The sequence below is a fragment of the Poromitra crassiceps genome (genome assembly GCF_964638095.1).
Source record: "Poromitra crassiceps genome assembly, chromosome: 13".
Lineage (NCBI taxonomy): Eukaryota > Metazoa > Chordata > Actinopteri > Beryciformes > Melamphaidae > Poromitra > Poromitra crassiceps.
The window spans coordinates 14,440,632-14,458,199 of NC_139644.1; the positions used below are offsets into that span (position 1 = coordinate 14,440,632).

General features: G+C 44.1%; 1 protein-coding gene across 1 annotated transcript; it reads left to right on the forward strand.

The window, feature by feature from the left end:
• Positions 1-466: 466 nt before the first annotated feature.
• Positions 467-13,472, forward strand: LOC310787754 (cytochrome P450 2K1-like; the record flags this gene model as incomplete). The annotated part of the gene is made up of 9 exons (XM_083649241.1): positions 467-676; positions 9,725-9,887; positions 10,115-10,264; positions 10,364-10,524; positions 10,858-11,037; positions 11,158-11,299; positions 11,706-11,890; positions 13,002-13,143; positions 13,285-13,472. The coding sequence occupies 9 exons, from the start codon at positions 467-469 to the stop codon at positions 13,470-13,472; spliced, it is 1,521 nt and encodes a 506-aa protein (XP_083505367.1).
• Positions 13,473-17,568: the final 4,096 nt, after the last annotated feature.

Below are 17,568 nucleotides of genomic sequence, written 5' to 3' on the forward strand. Positions count from 1 at the left end.
GGTTAAATGAGATCAGGTGGCAAACAGCTGATTATTCAATTGAAGCCTGGAAGTTGACAGGCTCATTTTGAGCATAACATGCAGATATGATGGTGTGATGAAATGAGAAGTGAACTATGGAAGCATAAAAGTCTTCCTGACCTGATTGAACCTTTGTGAACTACATTTTCACCCAATCAGATTCCAGAAACACACACACACACGCACGCACGCGCACACCTATGATTACAAGAGATCATAACAGGTGAAAGCCAAAACAAGAAAGGATTTTTTTTTTGTCCATCCAGGCACAAGGCCAGCACTTTCTGTCTCTGTGCCAGAAAGGGTTGGGACCCTCTAACCCTCCCTTTAGGAATAATGTCACGGTGATGCTGCTGCGAACACAAACAACGTTGTTCCTTGATGGATCAAGCTCAGTCAGAGCAGTAGGCCTGTAGTGTACGTAACGTACTGTATGTCAAGAACAATGTCTGTTGTGGAAGATTTGGCTTTCTTCCCCTCCCCTAGTCCCACCAGCCTGTTGATGTCTGCTGTGTTCCTGCTGGTCCTCTACCTCTTCTCCTCCAGCTTCAGCTCCCAGGAAAAGAGGAAGGAGCCTCCAGGACCCAAACCTCTTCCCCTGCTTGGTAACCTGTTGCAGCTGGATCTCAAGAGACCCTACAACACCCTGTGTGAGGTGAGTTTGTGACCATCTGTTTTCAGTTTGTGTTCAGTTTAATAATTTGCACCCCGTGGAAATATGAATAATAATCAGCGTGTTAGGCCTAGGCATCCGACGCTACAGCCCCGGATGTTTTTTGAATTGTATTTTCTTTATTAGTATTTCCTTATATTTTCTGTGTAGTCCTAAGTGAAATGTTTTGCTTGCTTGTTGTGTCTGTTTGGTAGTGGGCTTTGCCAATCTGTCTGTCATCTTGTACTTTGAGTCGAATTAGGCTACGTTCTGGATGATTTTAATTGATGATCTTAAACGGTCGGTCGTAGTCGCAGAGAAGGCAAGGTGACGATATGTTATCCATATCTGGAAAGGAACTGAAAAGGAGTGACCCACTGTAGGCTACATTTACAACTTTTTCCAGCAGTGTTTCAGCATAACCTGTTCACCGGGCACCATGCTCAGGACCCGTAACACCTACAATATCATTGCTGTTACCGGCCCGCACTAGGCCACCCCCACTCATTTCAGATGCACCCTAATTAATTTTGTTCTGGAACCGGGCCTGTCACCATGTTGCAAATGATTAGAAAGTCAAAGGATGTGACAGTCTGTGGTTTATGAAAGACTGCATAGAATTCTTACAATCAGCACACAGCAGTATGTAAAGGTTTAGATTATGAGCTGCGTATGTCGAGGGGAAACCAACGTGGGACGATAGAAATGAGCGATGAGATCACCATCGTGAAGTCTGCAGACGACACAGCAGTTGTGGGGCTGACCTCGAATGGCGATGAGACGGCCTACAGGAAGGAGGTAGATGCCCTGGAACAGTGGCAAGGCGCTGAGAAGGGTGAGGCACGCGGCCCAGCATGTGACAGGATGCGAGCTGCCAAAACAGCAGGAACTATACAATCAGTGGTGCCTCAGGAGGTCCTGGAAGAACATCAAGGACACACACGAACCACCCACAGAACAGCCTGTTCTCCCTGTTGCCCTCAGGAAAAAGATACAGGCTCTTCCAGTTTCTTCCCACAGGCCACGACCTCAATAAATAAACCTTTTCTAAACCCAGATTATTGACATTTGCACACCTCCCTGCACACTTGGACACTTTTTTTTAATATACATTCCATCTCATTCTATTTAATATTTAATACCCTTACTACCTATTTATTACCCTTCGTATTTTAGTGTTGCCACAAATGCCTTTACCTCCCCCTGTGCTGCTACCTTGACGTGGTGGGGAGGCTTGCGTGCCTCCGTGATTCTGAAGGCTATACCGGAGGGGGTTCATACCCTCAGCAGGTTCAACCATGCCGGCCAGGTTTTAGAATAGAGGTCGGACGAAAAGCAGCACCTGGTCCTCCAGGTTGGGGGTTGGGCGTGGGGCCAACAACCCCACCCTGGAAAACACTTTCAGTTACAGAAACGACGACAAGGACACAGAAAGAGAATTCGGCACTGGGAGAGAAAAGCTCTTCAGCTCGAAGACGCATGACGTTGTGTGGTGAAAGCCAGGAGCTCTTGGAAGCCGCAGGACCGACGACCCTTCTCTCAACCAGGAAAAGCATCACTATTGGATCATGGAATGTAAGAACAATGTACCAAACAGGGAAAACCTTTCAAATAGCGCAAGAGATGAAAATCTACAATCTTACACTATTGGGAATCAGCGAGGCAAGATGGACGCAATCAGGACAGAAAAGATTGATGAGTGGAGAGCTGCTGCTTTACTCGGGCCATGAAGATGAAGATGCCCCACACACAGAAGGGGTAGCTCTCATGCTATCAAGACCCACGCAGAGAGCATTGATAGAATGGGAGGCCCATGGACCAAGGATCATCACAGCAACATTCAGAACAACGAAAGAAAAGATTAAGATGAATGTCATCCAGTGCTACGCGCCAACGAACGACAGTGAAGAAGAAGCAAAAGAGGAGTTCTACGACAGACTTCAGAACATCCTGGACAAATATTCAGAGAAAGATACCATATGGGAGACTTTAACGCAAAGGTAGGAGAAGTAAACACCGGATACGAAGAGGTGATGGGAACACATGGACTTGGAGAAATGAGTGACAATGGAGAGAAGTTCATAGACTTCTGTGCACAGAACAAGCTTGTGATCGGAGGCAGTATCTTCCCCCATAAGAAGATCCACAAAGCAACATGGGTATCGCCAGACCATACTACAGAAAACCAAATAGATCACATCTGCATAAGCAAACAATTCAGAAGATCACTACAGGACGTGAGAGTAAAAAGGGGAGCAGATGTAGCATCAGATCATCACTTGCTAACTGCTAGATTGAAACTCAAACTCAAGAAAAACAAGACAGAGACAACAGCCAACAGACAGAAATACAACGTTAGTCTATTGAGGGAGGTAGAAAAACAAGAAGAATTCAGACTGAAACTCTCAAACAAATTCGAAGTTCTCCAGGACCTACTGGAAGATGAGACCAACATTGACAGACAGTGGCAACAAATCAAAGACACACTAACATCCACATGCCAAGAAGTGGTGGGCTACAGGAAATTCCAGCAAAAAGAGTGGATATCTACAGAAACGCAACAAAAGATCCAAGCAAGGAAAGAGAAGAAAGCAGCAGTGACAAATAGCCGCACAAGAGCATCTAAAGCAAAGGCACAAGAAGAGTATACGGAGGTCAACAGAACAGTAAAGAGGAGCAGTAAAGAGGACAAGCTGAAATACATCAACAGCCTAGCAGAAGAAGCAGAGGAAGCAGCAAGAAATGGAAACATGAAGCAGTTGTATGACACCACCAGAAAGATGTCGGGCAGATATAGCAGGCCACAAAGACCAGTCAAGGATAGAGAAGGAAACACCATCAAAACAAAGGATGGCCAACTAAATAGATGGGCGGAACACTTTGAGGAACTGTTAAATAGACCTCCACCAGCAAACCCCCCAGATATCCAACCAGCACAGACCGACCTCCCCATCAGCTGTGACATACCCAGCAGAGAGGAAATCAGGAAAGCTGTACATCAGCTGAAGAATGGAAAAGCAACAGGGCCAGATAACATCCCGGCAGAAGCCTTAAAGACAGATGTGGATACCACCGTGAGGCTGCTCCACCCACTGTTCAAAAGGATCTGGGAAGAAGAACAACTACCATCAGACTGGAAAGAGGGCCTTATTATCAAGCTCCCAAAGAAAGGAGACCTGGGAAATTGCAACAACTATAGAGGGCTCACCCTACTCTCTGTGCCAGGCAAAGTGCTAAATAGAGTAATCCTGGATAGAATGAAGGATGCTGTTGACCATCAATTAAGAGACCAACAAGCAGGATTCAGAAAGAATCGGTCATGTGTCGACCAGATTGCCACTCTTCGCATTATTATAGAACAATCATTAGAGTGGAATTCCTCACTCTACGTCAACTTTGTAGATTACGAAAAAGCTTTTGACAGTGTACACAGGGAGACCACCTGGAAGCTACTGAGACACCATGGAGTGCACACTAAGCTAGTGAACATAATAAGAAACAGCTATTCTGGAACAACATGTAGAGTGATACATGATGGACAGCTCACAAACCAGTTCGAGATCAAGACTGGGGTCAGACAGGGTTGTTTACTATCACCATTCCTGTTTTTACTTGCCATTGACTGGATAATGGGAAAAACCACAGAACAAAAAAAGAACGGAATCCAGTGGACTTTATGGACACAGCTAGACGACTTAGACTTTGCAGACGACCTGGCACTACTCTCACATAGGCACCACCAAATGCAAGAAAAAACCAAAGCACTGGCAGAGACTTCCTCACAAGTAGGACTCAACATCCACAAGGGGAAAACAAAATACATGAAGTTAAATAACACCAGTGCAGAGCCAATCAACCTAGGTGACTGCACGTTAGAGGAAGTAGAGTCCTTCACCTACCTGGGGAGTATCATCAGCAACCAAGGCGGTACGGATGCAGACGTGAAAGCTAGGATAGGCAAGGCAAGGACAGCATTCCTACTGCTCAAAAACATCTGGCACTCTAGAGAGATACAGCAACTAACAAAAATAAGAATATTCAACTCCAATGTGAAATCAGTCCTGCTCTATGGGGCAGAGACATGGAGAATAACAAAGACTACAACAAATAAAGTGCAAACCTTCATCAACAAATGTCTCCGAAGAATCCTGAAGATACACTGGCCAGACAAGATCAGCAATAAGGACCTATGGATGAAGACCAAACAACTCCCAGCAGCAAACGAAATTGGACGAAGAAGATGGAGATGGATCGGGCACACACTGCGTAAACCTGTGTCAAACATCACCAGACAGGCTCTAACATGGAACCCTCAAGGGAAGAGAAACCGAGGTCAGCCTAAAAACACCTGGCGGCGGGATCTCCAGGCAGACACCAAGAGAATGGGATGCACCTGGTCGCAGATAGAAAAGAACGCCAGTGACCGAGAACTCTGGAGGTCCCTTGTCGACGGCCTATACCCTGGTAAGGGTGTCAGGCATAAGTAAGTAAAGTACAAATGCCTTACTAGTGAACTATATTGTCCTATTGTTGCTGCTCTGATTTTGCACCTATTTAAAACTGCACCTTGTCTAGTAATGTATAAAGCAGACATGGGCATTTTGCGGCCCGAGGGCCAGAACCGGCCATCATGATGGTTCTGCCTGACGCCATTGCTAGCTGAAGTTATTCAAGTATCTCCCCATTAGTATACGTACCGGTATACTAAAATAACAGCATTCAGTTGCTTAATCAGTATCTGCTCCACTGTCTTGCTTTTTCCCCACAGCCTCTTTTTTCTCTTTAGTTTTGACTTTCAATTCAAGACATACAGTATGTGTAGCTATCATGTCAGTTTGATGGGAATGACATGGGGCCCCTTTAGGGAGGTTTCCTACCTAGGTCATTCCAAATTGGCCCTCGGGGTCCCCTAACGCAGAGGTTCTCAAGTGTTTTTCAAGGACCCCTTACAAGATAGAAAATATACCGGGGATTCCCTCGTTCTCATTTGTGATTTTGGGCTAATGTGCTTGACTTGTAAATTGATAGGTTTGTTACATTAGAATGTAGTCCATGAACCATTTTAGATTTAAAGCATCATTTTTTTTCATTGAACTATGAAGCAACAACAACAAAAAGTTTTTATTTCCCTGAAAACCTTTTGCGGACCCCCTTGCAAAGTGCCACGGACCCTTGGGGGTCCCCGGACCCCCATTTGAGAACCAATGCCCTGACGGACTGGGGCCACAAGCAGTTGCCTGCCTTGCCTGTTCACAAGCTGTGCCTCTGATTTATTCTCATGTATGAGAAGACCCAAGTATTGTAATAATATATACATTTGTGTGTGTGTGTGTGTGTGTGTGTGTGTGTATACATATACATATATATAAATTATACACACACACACACACACACACACACACACACACACATACACACACACATATATATATATATATATATATATATATATATATATATATATATATATATATATATATATATATATATGACATATAGGTTTAGATATACAGTATATAGGTTTAGATTATGATAAAAGTATGTGTGTGTGTGTGTGTGTGTGTGTGTGTGTGTGTGTGTGTGTGTGTGTGTGTGTGTATGTTAGGGTGCATCAAATTGCAATGCAAAAATGAAATCTCAACATATCAAACTGTCTGGGGTTGCATTTTGTTATGAGACACATAAAAATGACTTTTGCAAAGTTTTGGGACAATTGATTGAGATTTAGGGGTGTAACACAGCATGTGAAAAATACGAAAATCTGCCTTTTTGGGTCAAGGCAAATTTTAGAAATTCATAGATTGAACATTTTGAATAGAACAAGATGTATTTATTTTTTAACAGAACATTTGAATTTGAATAGAACATTTATTTATTTGAGAACATTGAAGCAACCTAGAACCGAGAACATTGAAGCAACCATTGAGCAACCTAGAGTCCTAGTCCTGGTCCAGCTTGCGCTTGCAGCTGCGCAGTTTTGGCTGTTTAGAGCGGTCATGCTCCACTGCTTGCAGTACATTCTGCAGATGCTCCTCTCCCCTGGCTGCTGCCACAAAGTCTGATGTGAGTTTGACGCCACGCTCGCCGCAGTCATTCACAACATTGATGGCACGTACATTCACCGCACCCATCTGGAATTCCACACTGGTAGCCCAATCCTCTACATCAAGCGAAAGAAACGCTAGATCAATGTGCAGCTGATACATGCCGAACCAGCAGTCTGGGTTGGCGAGGTCGGTCAAGCTGGTGGTCGACGAGAGGGTTGGGAACTTCGGCTTGCCGAAACCAGTGCCAAAGCGGAGCTGTGGGGCTCGCATTGGGACATCAGCCGGCTTGTGCTCGAAGATGGCATTTGCAAATGAGCGCCGCTCGCCAACTGGCACCTTGGTGCTGAAGAGTGCCAGGGGCAGCATCTCGCCTGTCGGGTACCATAGGTGCCGCTCCAGCGCCTTAATTGTTGATGCTGCGATGCCCTCGTCAACAGACTTGTAAGCATACAGGTGGCGGTAGAGTGTGAGATCATTCCATGCTGCATCTACGGCCGTGTCGCAGGTCAGCCACCACGTTGCGTAGATGTGCGTGATAAAGTTGGCAAACGCCCGAATCTTCAACACCTGCTGCCGCGTGGTGATGGTGCCCTGAGGAAGCAATGCAATGTGCTGCTCCATCAAGGCCAGTTTGAGTGTGTAGAGCAGCTTGGCCATCCATCGCGCCTTGTGCAGTGCTCCCGGCTGTTGGAAGGTAACTGGAGTGTGCGCTGGACCGTCTGCACCCAGATACACACGACACAGCTGCACGAACTCACGGTAGTCACCTCGCTTGTAGTCAAGCACTCCTGCAGCACACTCAATGAATTCACCACGCAACTTGACCAGGAACAGTGGTTCGGCGGCGTCTGGAATGTAACAGGACAATGGGTCGCTGTCCTTGTGTGGCACCAGGTTCCAGTTATCCCGCAGACGTGTAAACAATGTAACCTCTGGCGAGCGTGACGTCTCCACCTTGAGGTCAGTGAAAATGTGGCTGAGGAGCACCTCGCCGATGTGGTGCCGACACCCAGAGCAGTGTTCGACCCATTGAGAGCTGAATGGCGATGCAGGCTGCCGTGAGATGGCCAGTGTTTGATGCGGTGGTGTCAAATGCCATGTTGACAACCTGGTCAGCGCAGCACCACTCCTGCAGCAGCTTGCACGTCAGCCGGGCGATGATCGTTCCACATGCTTCGTCTGTCCCCTTCATGAATGCTGGCACACCGAGCAGTTTGAGCCGCTCCGCATCTCCGACCACCACTGTCAGACGCTCCTCTAACTGGCGTACATTGTTGAGCATTGGCGTCAACTTACTGTCCCAGTGTAGGGTGTGTGGTGTCCACTGCTCGTGCCGTTCCTCACTGATTGCCTCCAGCACGTGGCGGCGTGCTCGGTCTGCTGTCGCATAGGATGTAGAGACCTTTGCCGAATTACCACCTGACTCCTCGATCAGGCCGCGCGTGAAGGCAGCCTGCTGCATTGGTGTGATCTTCAACCGTGTAGCCAGTGACACAAGACTCGGCCGGCTGAGGATGTTGGATGGAATGAAGGCTGTGGTGCCAGTCTTCGAACCACTAACCCCCCCCCCCCCCCACGAGAAAGATCAGCTCTCAAGTTCTCGTGGCAATTATGTTTTCCCCTCCCCCCTGTAACTCCGACAGGAATGGTTATGTTAGGCTAGGGGCCCAAAGCAGAGAAAGTTGAAGTTTAGAACATTCTTGTGGGAATGATTAATTTAGCAGAGATAATGAAAATGAGACAGAGAAAGAGGAGAGAGATGTGCCTAGGTGGATTATGAGACAAAGGACCCTGGGCACACATACCTACCCCGCCCCCCCAATCAGTGCTGCCACACAAAAACAAGACATTCTTGCAACGAGTGCAGGCACGAAGGCCATGTATACACAGAGGCAATTGCACAATATCACCTGAATTCACCTCACCACACCCATCACCTCAACTCAACTCAACTGAGGGTTTACAGATCAGAGTCAAAGCCAATCTTAGAAAAGCACTTATCTGAATATGATTTTGGATTATATTTAAGTCCCAAAATCTACTGGCTGGTCACACAGTCTGGTTTATGAGTCAGTGGTTCCTAGCTGCCAGCTAATAGCTGGCTAGATAGTGTTAGTGTCCGAGTATAATAATAATAATTAATTGATTGGATTTCTATAGCTGTTTCAAGACACTCAAAGCGCTTCACATATCAGAGGAGGGAGGGGGAGGGAGTTACCCCCTGTTGCCGAAAAAGCTGATGTGCCGTTATACCCCTAGATCACACGTATTGCAAAAATATTTTGCATGTGTTGTTTTTCCATGGATGGTAACACTTTTAGCACCCAGACAGATCAATATTCTGAAAATGTGTATTTTGATGCACCCTAGTGCAGAGGTTCTCAAATGTTTTTCAGCCAAGGACCCCTTACAAGATAGAAAATATACCGGGGACCCCCTCATTCTGATTTGTGATTTTGGGCTAAGCTTAATTGTTTCCACGGTAACGTGCTTGACTTTTAATTTGATAGGTTTGTTATTAGAATGTAATCCATGAACCATTTTAGATTTAAAGCATAAACTATTTTCGTTGAACTATGAAGATTTAGCAAAAAATATATATATATATATATTTTATTACATTACATTTACATTACCTCATTTAGCAGATGCTTTTGTTTTGTCCAAAGCGACTTACAACATCACAATTTGTCAACAGTCCAGAAAACCACTATGCAACACAATCAATGACAGCCAAGATATTTTGATAGACTAGCACCATGTAGGAAGTAGTTTGAGAAGGATGTAGCATAATTATTATTATTATTTTTATTTTTTTTTAACCTGAAAACTTTTTGTGGACCCCCTGGCAAAGTGCCACGGACCCCTGGGGGTCCGCGGACCCCCATTTGAGAACCACTGCCCTAGTGTATGTATATATATATATATATATATATATATATATATAGGTTTAGATTATGAAAAAAGTGAGTACAGTATCTGACTGCATGATTGATTTTTCCAGCTTTCAAAGAAATATGGATGTGTATTCACGGTGTACTTTGGACCCAATAAAGTGGTGGTCCTGGCAGGATACAAGACAGTGAAGCAAGCTCTGGTCAACCATGCTGAGGAGTTTGGCGACAGATGCAACACCCCTATTTTTCATGACATCAGTCAAGGACATGGTATGGATGGACTTCCATGACAAAACTTTTAGCATTAACAGTGTCTATAAAGAGGTATAATAAAGACATAAATAATAGCAATGAATATCTATACCAACATCATCATCATTTCAATTCTGTTTGGTTTGTTTCACCTGTTTTCAAATCATTTTTCAAGTCATTTGTTGCAGCGTTCTATGTTTTAATGTATAGCTTGTTTTATCTGTGATCATCTCTGATTTCTGCAGGAATTCTCTTTGCCAATGGAGATTCCTGGAAAGAGATGAGACGATTTGCCCTGACTAACCTGAGAGAATTTGGGATGGGCAAGAGAGCAGCTGAGGAGAAAATCATAGAGGAATGCCACCATCTGATCCAAGTGTTTGCAGAGCATGAAGGTATGGAGTGACATATCTCAATGTAAGATGCTCTTTGGTATTGTTTGTCTTGTATTCCAGTCTTTACACTTTCATTGTTTCCCACTGCTGTTTTCACAGGGAATGCATTTGACACAACATGTGCAGTGAATTATGCTACATCCAATATCATCTCATCCATTGTGTATGGTAGCAGATTTGAATATGCTGACCCCCGATTCAAATGCATGGTGAATAGGGCCAATGAGAACATACGTATTGCAGGTTCTGCTCCAATGCAGGTAAGCATAATCTTTGCTTATTGACTTGATGTTGTTTTTAAAAGTTAATTAACTAGAAATCAACTTAATTCCTACACAGGCATTTCATTATTGGGTGGATTTTAAGACCATGAAAAACTGCTATGAATGAGGAGCAGAGACTTTGTACTGTACTGACACCGTCATAGTTGGGGTTAGGATTGAGCACGATAAAGATTTTGTCAACAATCATGAATTTACAGCATGGAATTTTTTTAATCTTTCAATGGAACTAAATTATAAAGATGAGTTGGTGTTAGGTTTACATTCTCGCTAATAATTCTAATCTCTGTAATCTGTACTCTTGTGTGGCAGTTGTACAACACCTTTCCTTGGCTGGGCAATTGGATAAAGAGCCGGAAGCTGATGTTAAAATATGTTGAAAATAATATTTTGGATATCAGAGACTTAGTCAAGCATCTGAAAGAGACTCTGAACCCTCAGAGGAGCAGGGGATTTGTAGACTCTTTTCTGATCCGTAAGCAGAAAGACGAGGTATGACAAACACCTTTGATATCTTTCATACAGGAAATATGTATGTACAGAAATGCTCATATACTGTACAGCAATGCTGCATACATGTCTAGTTTATATGTGGGTGTGCTTTCCTCTCAGGACTCCTGCATCATGGACTCTCACTACCATGAGAAGAACCTCATATTGACAGTGTCCAACCTGTTTACAGCTGGTACAGATACCACAGGCACTACAATGAGATGGGGTTTGCTGCTCATGGCCAAATATCCACGAGTACAGGGTAAGAACAGTGTGCAGCAGCGGGGCGAACGGGCACTGCACTGGTTAAAAATAGTGTTACAGATAGGATAGGCCAACATTACAGCAGTACTACTAGAGACTACATAACGAAAAGAGTATTGGTGCTTTCTATTGTAGAAGCTCTAAGAATAATAATGAAAACAGAGAATTGGTTGATAATCAGATTTGTTCTAGAACATTGGTTCCCAAACGGTGGTTAAAAAGAAAATGCAATTCCAGCGCGGGCCACACGAGGGCTGCTATTTGGGAAACCCTGACCTAAGGTATGGATTGGTACATGCTATGTCAGGAAGGTGGCAAAATTTTGAGGGATTTCTTTTTTCAACGTGTGTCGCGTGTAGCAGACGCAGGCAAATGTAATTGTATTTCCTACTTTGTGTGTTCAGACCAGGTCCTGGAGGAGCTGAGCAGGGTGGTAGGAAGTCGCCAGGTCCGGGTGGAGGACAGGAAGAACCTGCCCTACACTGATGCTGTCATCCATGAGACTCAGAGACTGGCCAACATCCTCCCCATTGCTCTTCCTCACGTCACCAGCCGAGACGTCACCTTCCAGGGCTACTTCATCAGGAAGGTCAGATGAAATACATAATAATAATGTATTCAGCAAAACTGATCATGTTAACACATTGAGTGCCAGCCATGTTTTCAATCCTGTGGGTAAGTTGTGCCAGGGGTGTTTTTGACGATTCTGGCTCATTTTACAACAGCCGAGGATTATTTTCTGTTAAGAATTCATGAACACCAATCATCTAAAAATAACTAATAGAATGTGTGCTTTCTCTGTCTAAAAGAGTTAGTTTGCAGAGTTAGTAGTTATGTAGATATTAGCCGTTGAGTACAGCATGGTTTCAGCGTCTGGAAATTTATTCAGAGATAAATGGCTTTTTGTGAAACAGTCACTTTAACCATTCATTTTTGGCATCAGTAAGACCGTCAGACATTCTAAACAATAGTTTTGAACAGTAATTTCCTCCATAACAACAGGAAACACCCCTCTCATTCAAACTCCTCCCTCCGTGTGTCTTCTCCTCCTTCCTCCTGGCTTTACAGCGGGCGTGTCAGAAGCGCGTTGCTGCTGCCTGCCTGCCTGCCTGCGTGCCTGCCTGCCTGCTTGCCTGCGTGCGGACGCTCCTTGTGCGAGTCAAGATGGGCCGGGGAATGCGTGGGCGATGGGCAGATGTTGATTCTGGCCTTTCTGAGGTGTTTCAAAGTGTGTTTCACCTATAATCTATTTTGCAAATCGCTCTCCGCTCTCTGTGTGCTGCTGCCGGTGCGCGGCCGCTCTCAGGCAAGACAAGTCTTGAATGGATTACTGTAAAATCGCCTCGCCATTTCCTTGAACGGCTTGCTCCCGCGGCAGTTTTTTCTTTGATTTCGGTCGTCTGGGGGAGCACTGTCAACACTTAGTGGGTCGGTAAAATAGATTATACACATTCTCTTGCTCCAATAGTGATCTCGAAGATGTAAAAGTTGTTGATTGATGTCCCACCGTCAAAAAAAAAAATGTTTATGTAAGACGAGTAAACTCGGCTCTGGCACTCAAGCGTTGGATTATGTAAGACGAATTATCTCGGCTATGGCACTTAATGTGTTAAAATGAACATCCCTTGAAAAGGTGACTGCATTTCCTTTTTGATAATAATAAATATTCTTAGTCAGCCTCTCATATTTTGTCATGACAGGGGACAACTGTGTATCCTTTGCTGATGTCTGTCCTTCGTGATGAGGGTGAATGGGAGAGCCCACACACGTTCAACCCGGGACATTTCTTAAATGAGCATGGGAAATTTGTGACAAAAGATGCATTCATGCCGTTCTCTGCAGGTACGATATATCATTTCTGTAAACATTGAAATCTTCCTTTGCATTTGACATGAAAATTTGTCCAATTCATGTATTTTTTTACATTTCTAAATCCAGATTTGTCATTATGGCACCTTGTTATGACACCTCCTGAATTCACAGGTCGCAGGGCTTGTCTCGGAGAGAGTCTGGCCAAGATGGAGCTCTTCCTCTTCTTCACCTCTCTCCTCCAGCACTTTCGTTTCTCTCCTCCACCTGGAGTTACAGAGGATGACCTGGATCTGACACCAGCTGGTGGCTTCACCCTGAGCCCTTCACCTCATCAGCTGTGTGCTGTCAGTCGCCAGTGAGGAAGAACACTGGAGCGTTTGATTGTTTTGGTGTCCGTTTATGACGGTGCCAAGTTCACCATAGTGCCAATGTCATCAAATGCAGGTGAGTCAGTCATGGAGGAGACACTTCACCCCTCTCAAGGCCCTGACACACCGGGCCAACGATCAGCCATCAGTGCGTGTCGGGCCATCGTCAAGCATCTGTGTCCCTACTTTTTGCGGCGTATCCTGCACCGTTGGCACTAGTCAGCCTTTTCTGGCCGATTCTGAATGTTCAATCGACGTCTGAGATGAGCCGAATTCAATCATTTCTATAGCCTAATACAAAAGTACCTTGAGATAACTCTTGTTGTGATTTGGAGCTATATAAATATAAAATTGATTGATTGATTGATTGATTGATTGATTGATTGATTGATTGATTGATTGATTGAAATACCATTTCTAGAATAATTCAGTCATTTCAACTATTTCCAACTAATAACTGTGCTTACATTGTTTCTAATAACTCAGTCATATAATGTAATACTAGTAACTGCTATAGTGCTTTCCCCCGGACGGTGCCACCTGCTGTATGCTCTAGGCACAGAACGTACGTGGTAGTTGATCGTCGACTGTAGTCTTCACGGTGTGTTCAAGCGTAACCTTCAGGCCCCGACACAGGCGATGTGAGGCAATGCAACAGTCAGCCTTCATTGCTACTATTTATTTGACGTTGGTTTGATGTGTCTGGGCTTTCAGAGTCCTCTACTCACCCTCATATTGGGCAGTGGTTTCATTACCTGCACATCCACCAATGGGATTGACATGCAGATATGTCATTGTGGTCTAAACCCTATGTAGGAAAAACCAGCAGATGCCTGAAGATCAAGGATCAAAGATGAAGGAACACCACAGCAGACAACATAAGTCATCTTGTAGTTTATTTCAAATCAGGCCAGATGGCCGGTCGGTTTCCTTAGAGGTTTTGAAACAGAATGTACAGGATTGAGGACGCTGCCAGAATCCTGCTAAGAGAAGCGCTGTGGATGTATAAATTGGGGGCGTGGTGAATCTCTTTACAAAACAATTTTTAGCAAAAATATTTTATATGTAACTGAGGACATCCAAATTCTGGTAAATAACGAAGAGATCATGATGCTGATTCATTCAGGTGTGTTTATATTTCTTGAATTTTCTACTGTACTACTGTACTATCGGCTGCAGCGTTGCTGGAACTAGGGGTGCTTAGGCTGCAGCACCCCCTCCTGGTGGGGAGCTGTAATTTCAAGGCTAAAACAATTCAATAAACTATATATTTTTTCTATTTCTATTGTTCTATTTCTCTATTTTAATATTGAAATGTGTTTATAATTCCAATAAATAAGGAAATAAATAATTATGCAAAATTAAACAATTTCTGGCTGTGACGTGAAGTCATCATATACTAGGGGTCAGCGTGACGTCACTTGCCACACAGAAATGCGGAACCCCGCGGCAGTTAATAGTTAAGTTAAGTTAAGTTATCCTTTATTTATCCCCTTGGGGAAATTCATCCTCTGCATTTGACCCATCCTCTACTAGGAACCTTCCTAGAACTAGGAGCAGTGGGCAGCCACTGTGCAGCGCCCGGGGACCAACTCCAGTTCTTTTGCCAGTACCTTGGTCAGGGGCACTGACAGGAGTATTAACCCTAACATACATGTCTTTGATGGTGGTGGGAGGAAACCGGAGCACCCGGAGAAAACCCACACAGACACGGGGAGAACATGCAAACTCCACACAGAAAGGACCTGGGATGGACCGGGGTTCGAACCCGGGACCTTCTTGCTGTGACGCAACAGTGTTAACCACCATGAGTTGTGCGTTGTGAGTTGTGCCAAACAAATGTTAATATCTCAAAAACTATACATCACATCGCTTATATTTTGACATTCTGAGTGAGAGCAGAAGTAGCTCAAGAGTTTGATGTATAATATATGCATGTCGTGTTAAAGTTGTGTGAACTGTCACAGTTTTTAAAATAAAAGTAAACAGAAGGCTCTTTCACACACAGATCGCGCAAAAATTGCAGTTTAGGAGAACCGCAAACACCAGCACCCTCGCCACAGAAATTGCTTTCACACAGAGCCAAGCAGCAGGGCCACATTCCCGTGCTGCAGTGTACTTTCAAGTGAAATCCCCCGCTCCCGGATTGAAAGGCGACCGCCTGCATATCAAACAGCTGCAGTCTGCATAACGTTCGTCGGGGGAATAGTATAGGCTATAAATGCACATGACTACTTAACGTTAGTAGTTTTTGTAAGGGAATGCACAGAGCTGATTTTGAGAGGGAATATCCTCAGACCAACTCGCCACAGACAGCTATAGCCCTCTGAAGCTTATTATTATATCCGTTAATTGTACCTACTAATGTCAACATCGTTTGAGCATAAAGCCTAACCGCACGGAGCATTCCTCCTGGCGTCCCTGCAGTCATGATTGTATAGGCTACTTTTTTTACTTTCACTCCTGCACTTTCTTGATACATGAGGTGATTTCCCCTGTAATTTTTTTATGAATGAGCTGACCATTCGCACCTTTTCCGGCTCGCTGCGACGACGCTTTCAAATGGAGGCGCGTTGCCAGGTAAACCGGCGCTGTTACTACCTACCGTCGCGGGACAAAAGGCGTAAAACAATTGTCCACCAAAGCGCGTTCACGACTTTCACATCGGAGGCGCGAATCCTATTTTCCGTGCATTTTTCGGCTTTCAAGGCCGGTGTGAAAGAGCCTAGAGTTAACTGGCTAGAGTCAGCCACTCAAGCCTCGCGCCATTTGGGCTCCATAGGGTTCCATTGCCGTTGCCACCCGGTGACGCGGTTTGTTTACCAAAATGCTACTCAGCTGATCCCTCATATAGACTTTGGGTGGGTTCGTAAATCCACTCCGATGCTCTACACTGAAATGAGAGCGCGAAGGTATTAACAATGACACTTCCAATTTACGAAAGGTCCAGTGTGCGCTCTGGGTGCTAGGAGTGCTATTTCCGAACGCACCCATCGTCTCAGCCTATGGTCTCAGCACCCCCCAACTACTGATACTGTATGTTTTGAGAATTGATGTGTGACATATGAACCCACAGCATTTTTCTGGCTTAATGAGTATTGTATTATTATTGTTAGTACTAGTAGTAGTATTTCTGGTACAATGAGATGTATTTCTTTCTATTTCATTTGATGTCACTGTATGTTATTGATCGAGCTATATTATTGATTGATTATATTTCTTGAATTTTCTAATGCTGATGTACTGTACTGTACTACTGTACTGTTGGCTGCAGGGTTGCTGGAACTAGGGGTGCTTAGGTTGCAGCACCCCCTCCTGGTGGGAAGCTGTAATTTCAAGGCTAAAACAATTCAATAAACTATATTTGTTTTCTATTTCTATTGTTCTATTTCTCAATTTTAATATTGAAATATGTTTATAATACGTCCCTGATCGGCCGCGCTGTCGCAGCCTCCAGTAACAAGAAACCGGACCATGGTGTATGAGCTCAAAGAAACCAGACCGAGCTCAAACAGCATGCTGTTGGGGCTTCTCGGGCCTGTAAAATGATCCTCATCACAATGCTATAATTATTATATATTTAGACTTCTAAACACACATGATGTGCCTTTATCTAGGCCTATATTCACTATTTAGAAAAACAATAGCTTTGAAACTGTGTGCTGAAATCTACCATAATTAATCAGAATCAGAATCACTTTTATTGCCACAGTATGCAAGTTACATATGAGGAATTTGTCTTAGTGTCTGTATGCAGCGTAGCGGTTACATCAATATACAGGGATAAGAAGTAGGAAGATAACTAACGGCAATCGCAAGGTTGCAAGTGCAATCAAATCAAATCAAATCAAGTCAATATATACAATATGTACATGAGTGTTGAAGTGTTCTGTGGATGATAAATATGAATTTACGTTGGATTTACATGAGATTTACAGACTGAGTTAAATATACGTTAAATAGGCAGTGGATTTACATGAATTTACAGTCAGAGTTAGATGAGTTTACATTGAATGTACATGCAATTTACAGGCTAAGTTAAATAGGCATTAATGTGCAGGGAATTTACATCAATTTACATCAATTT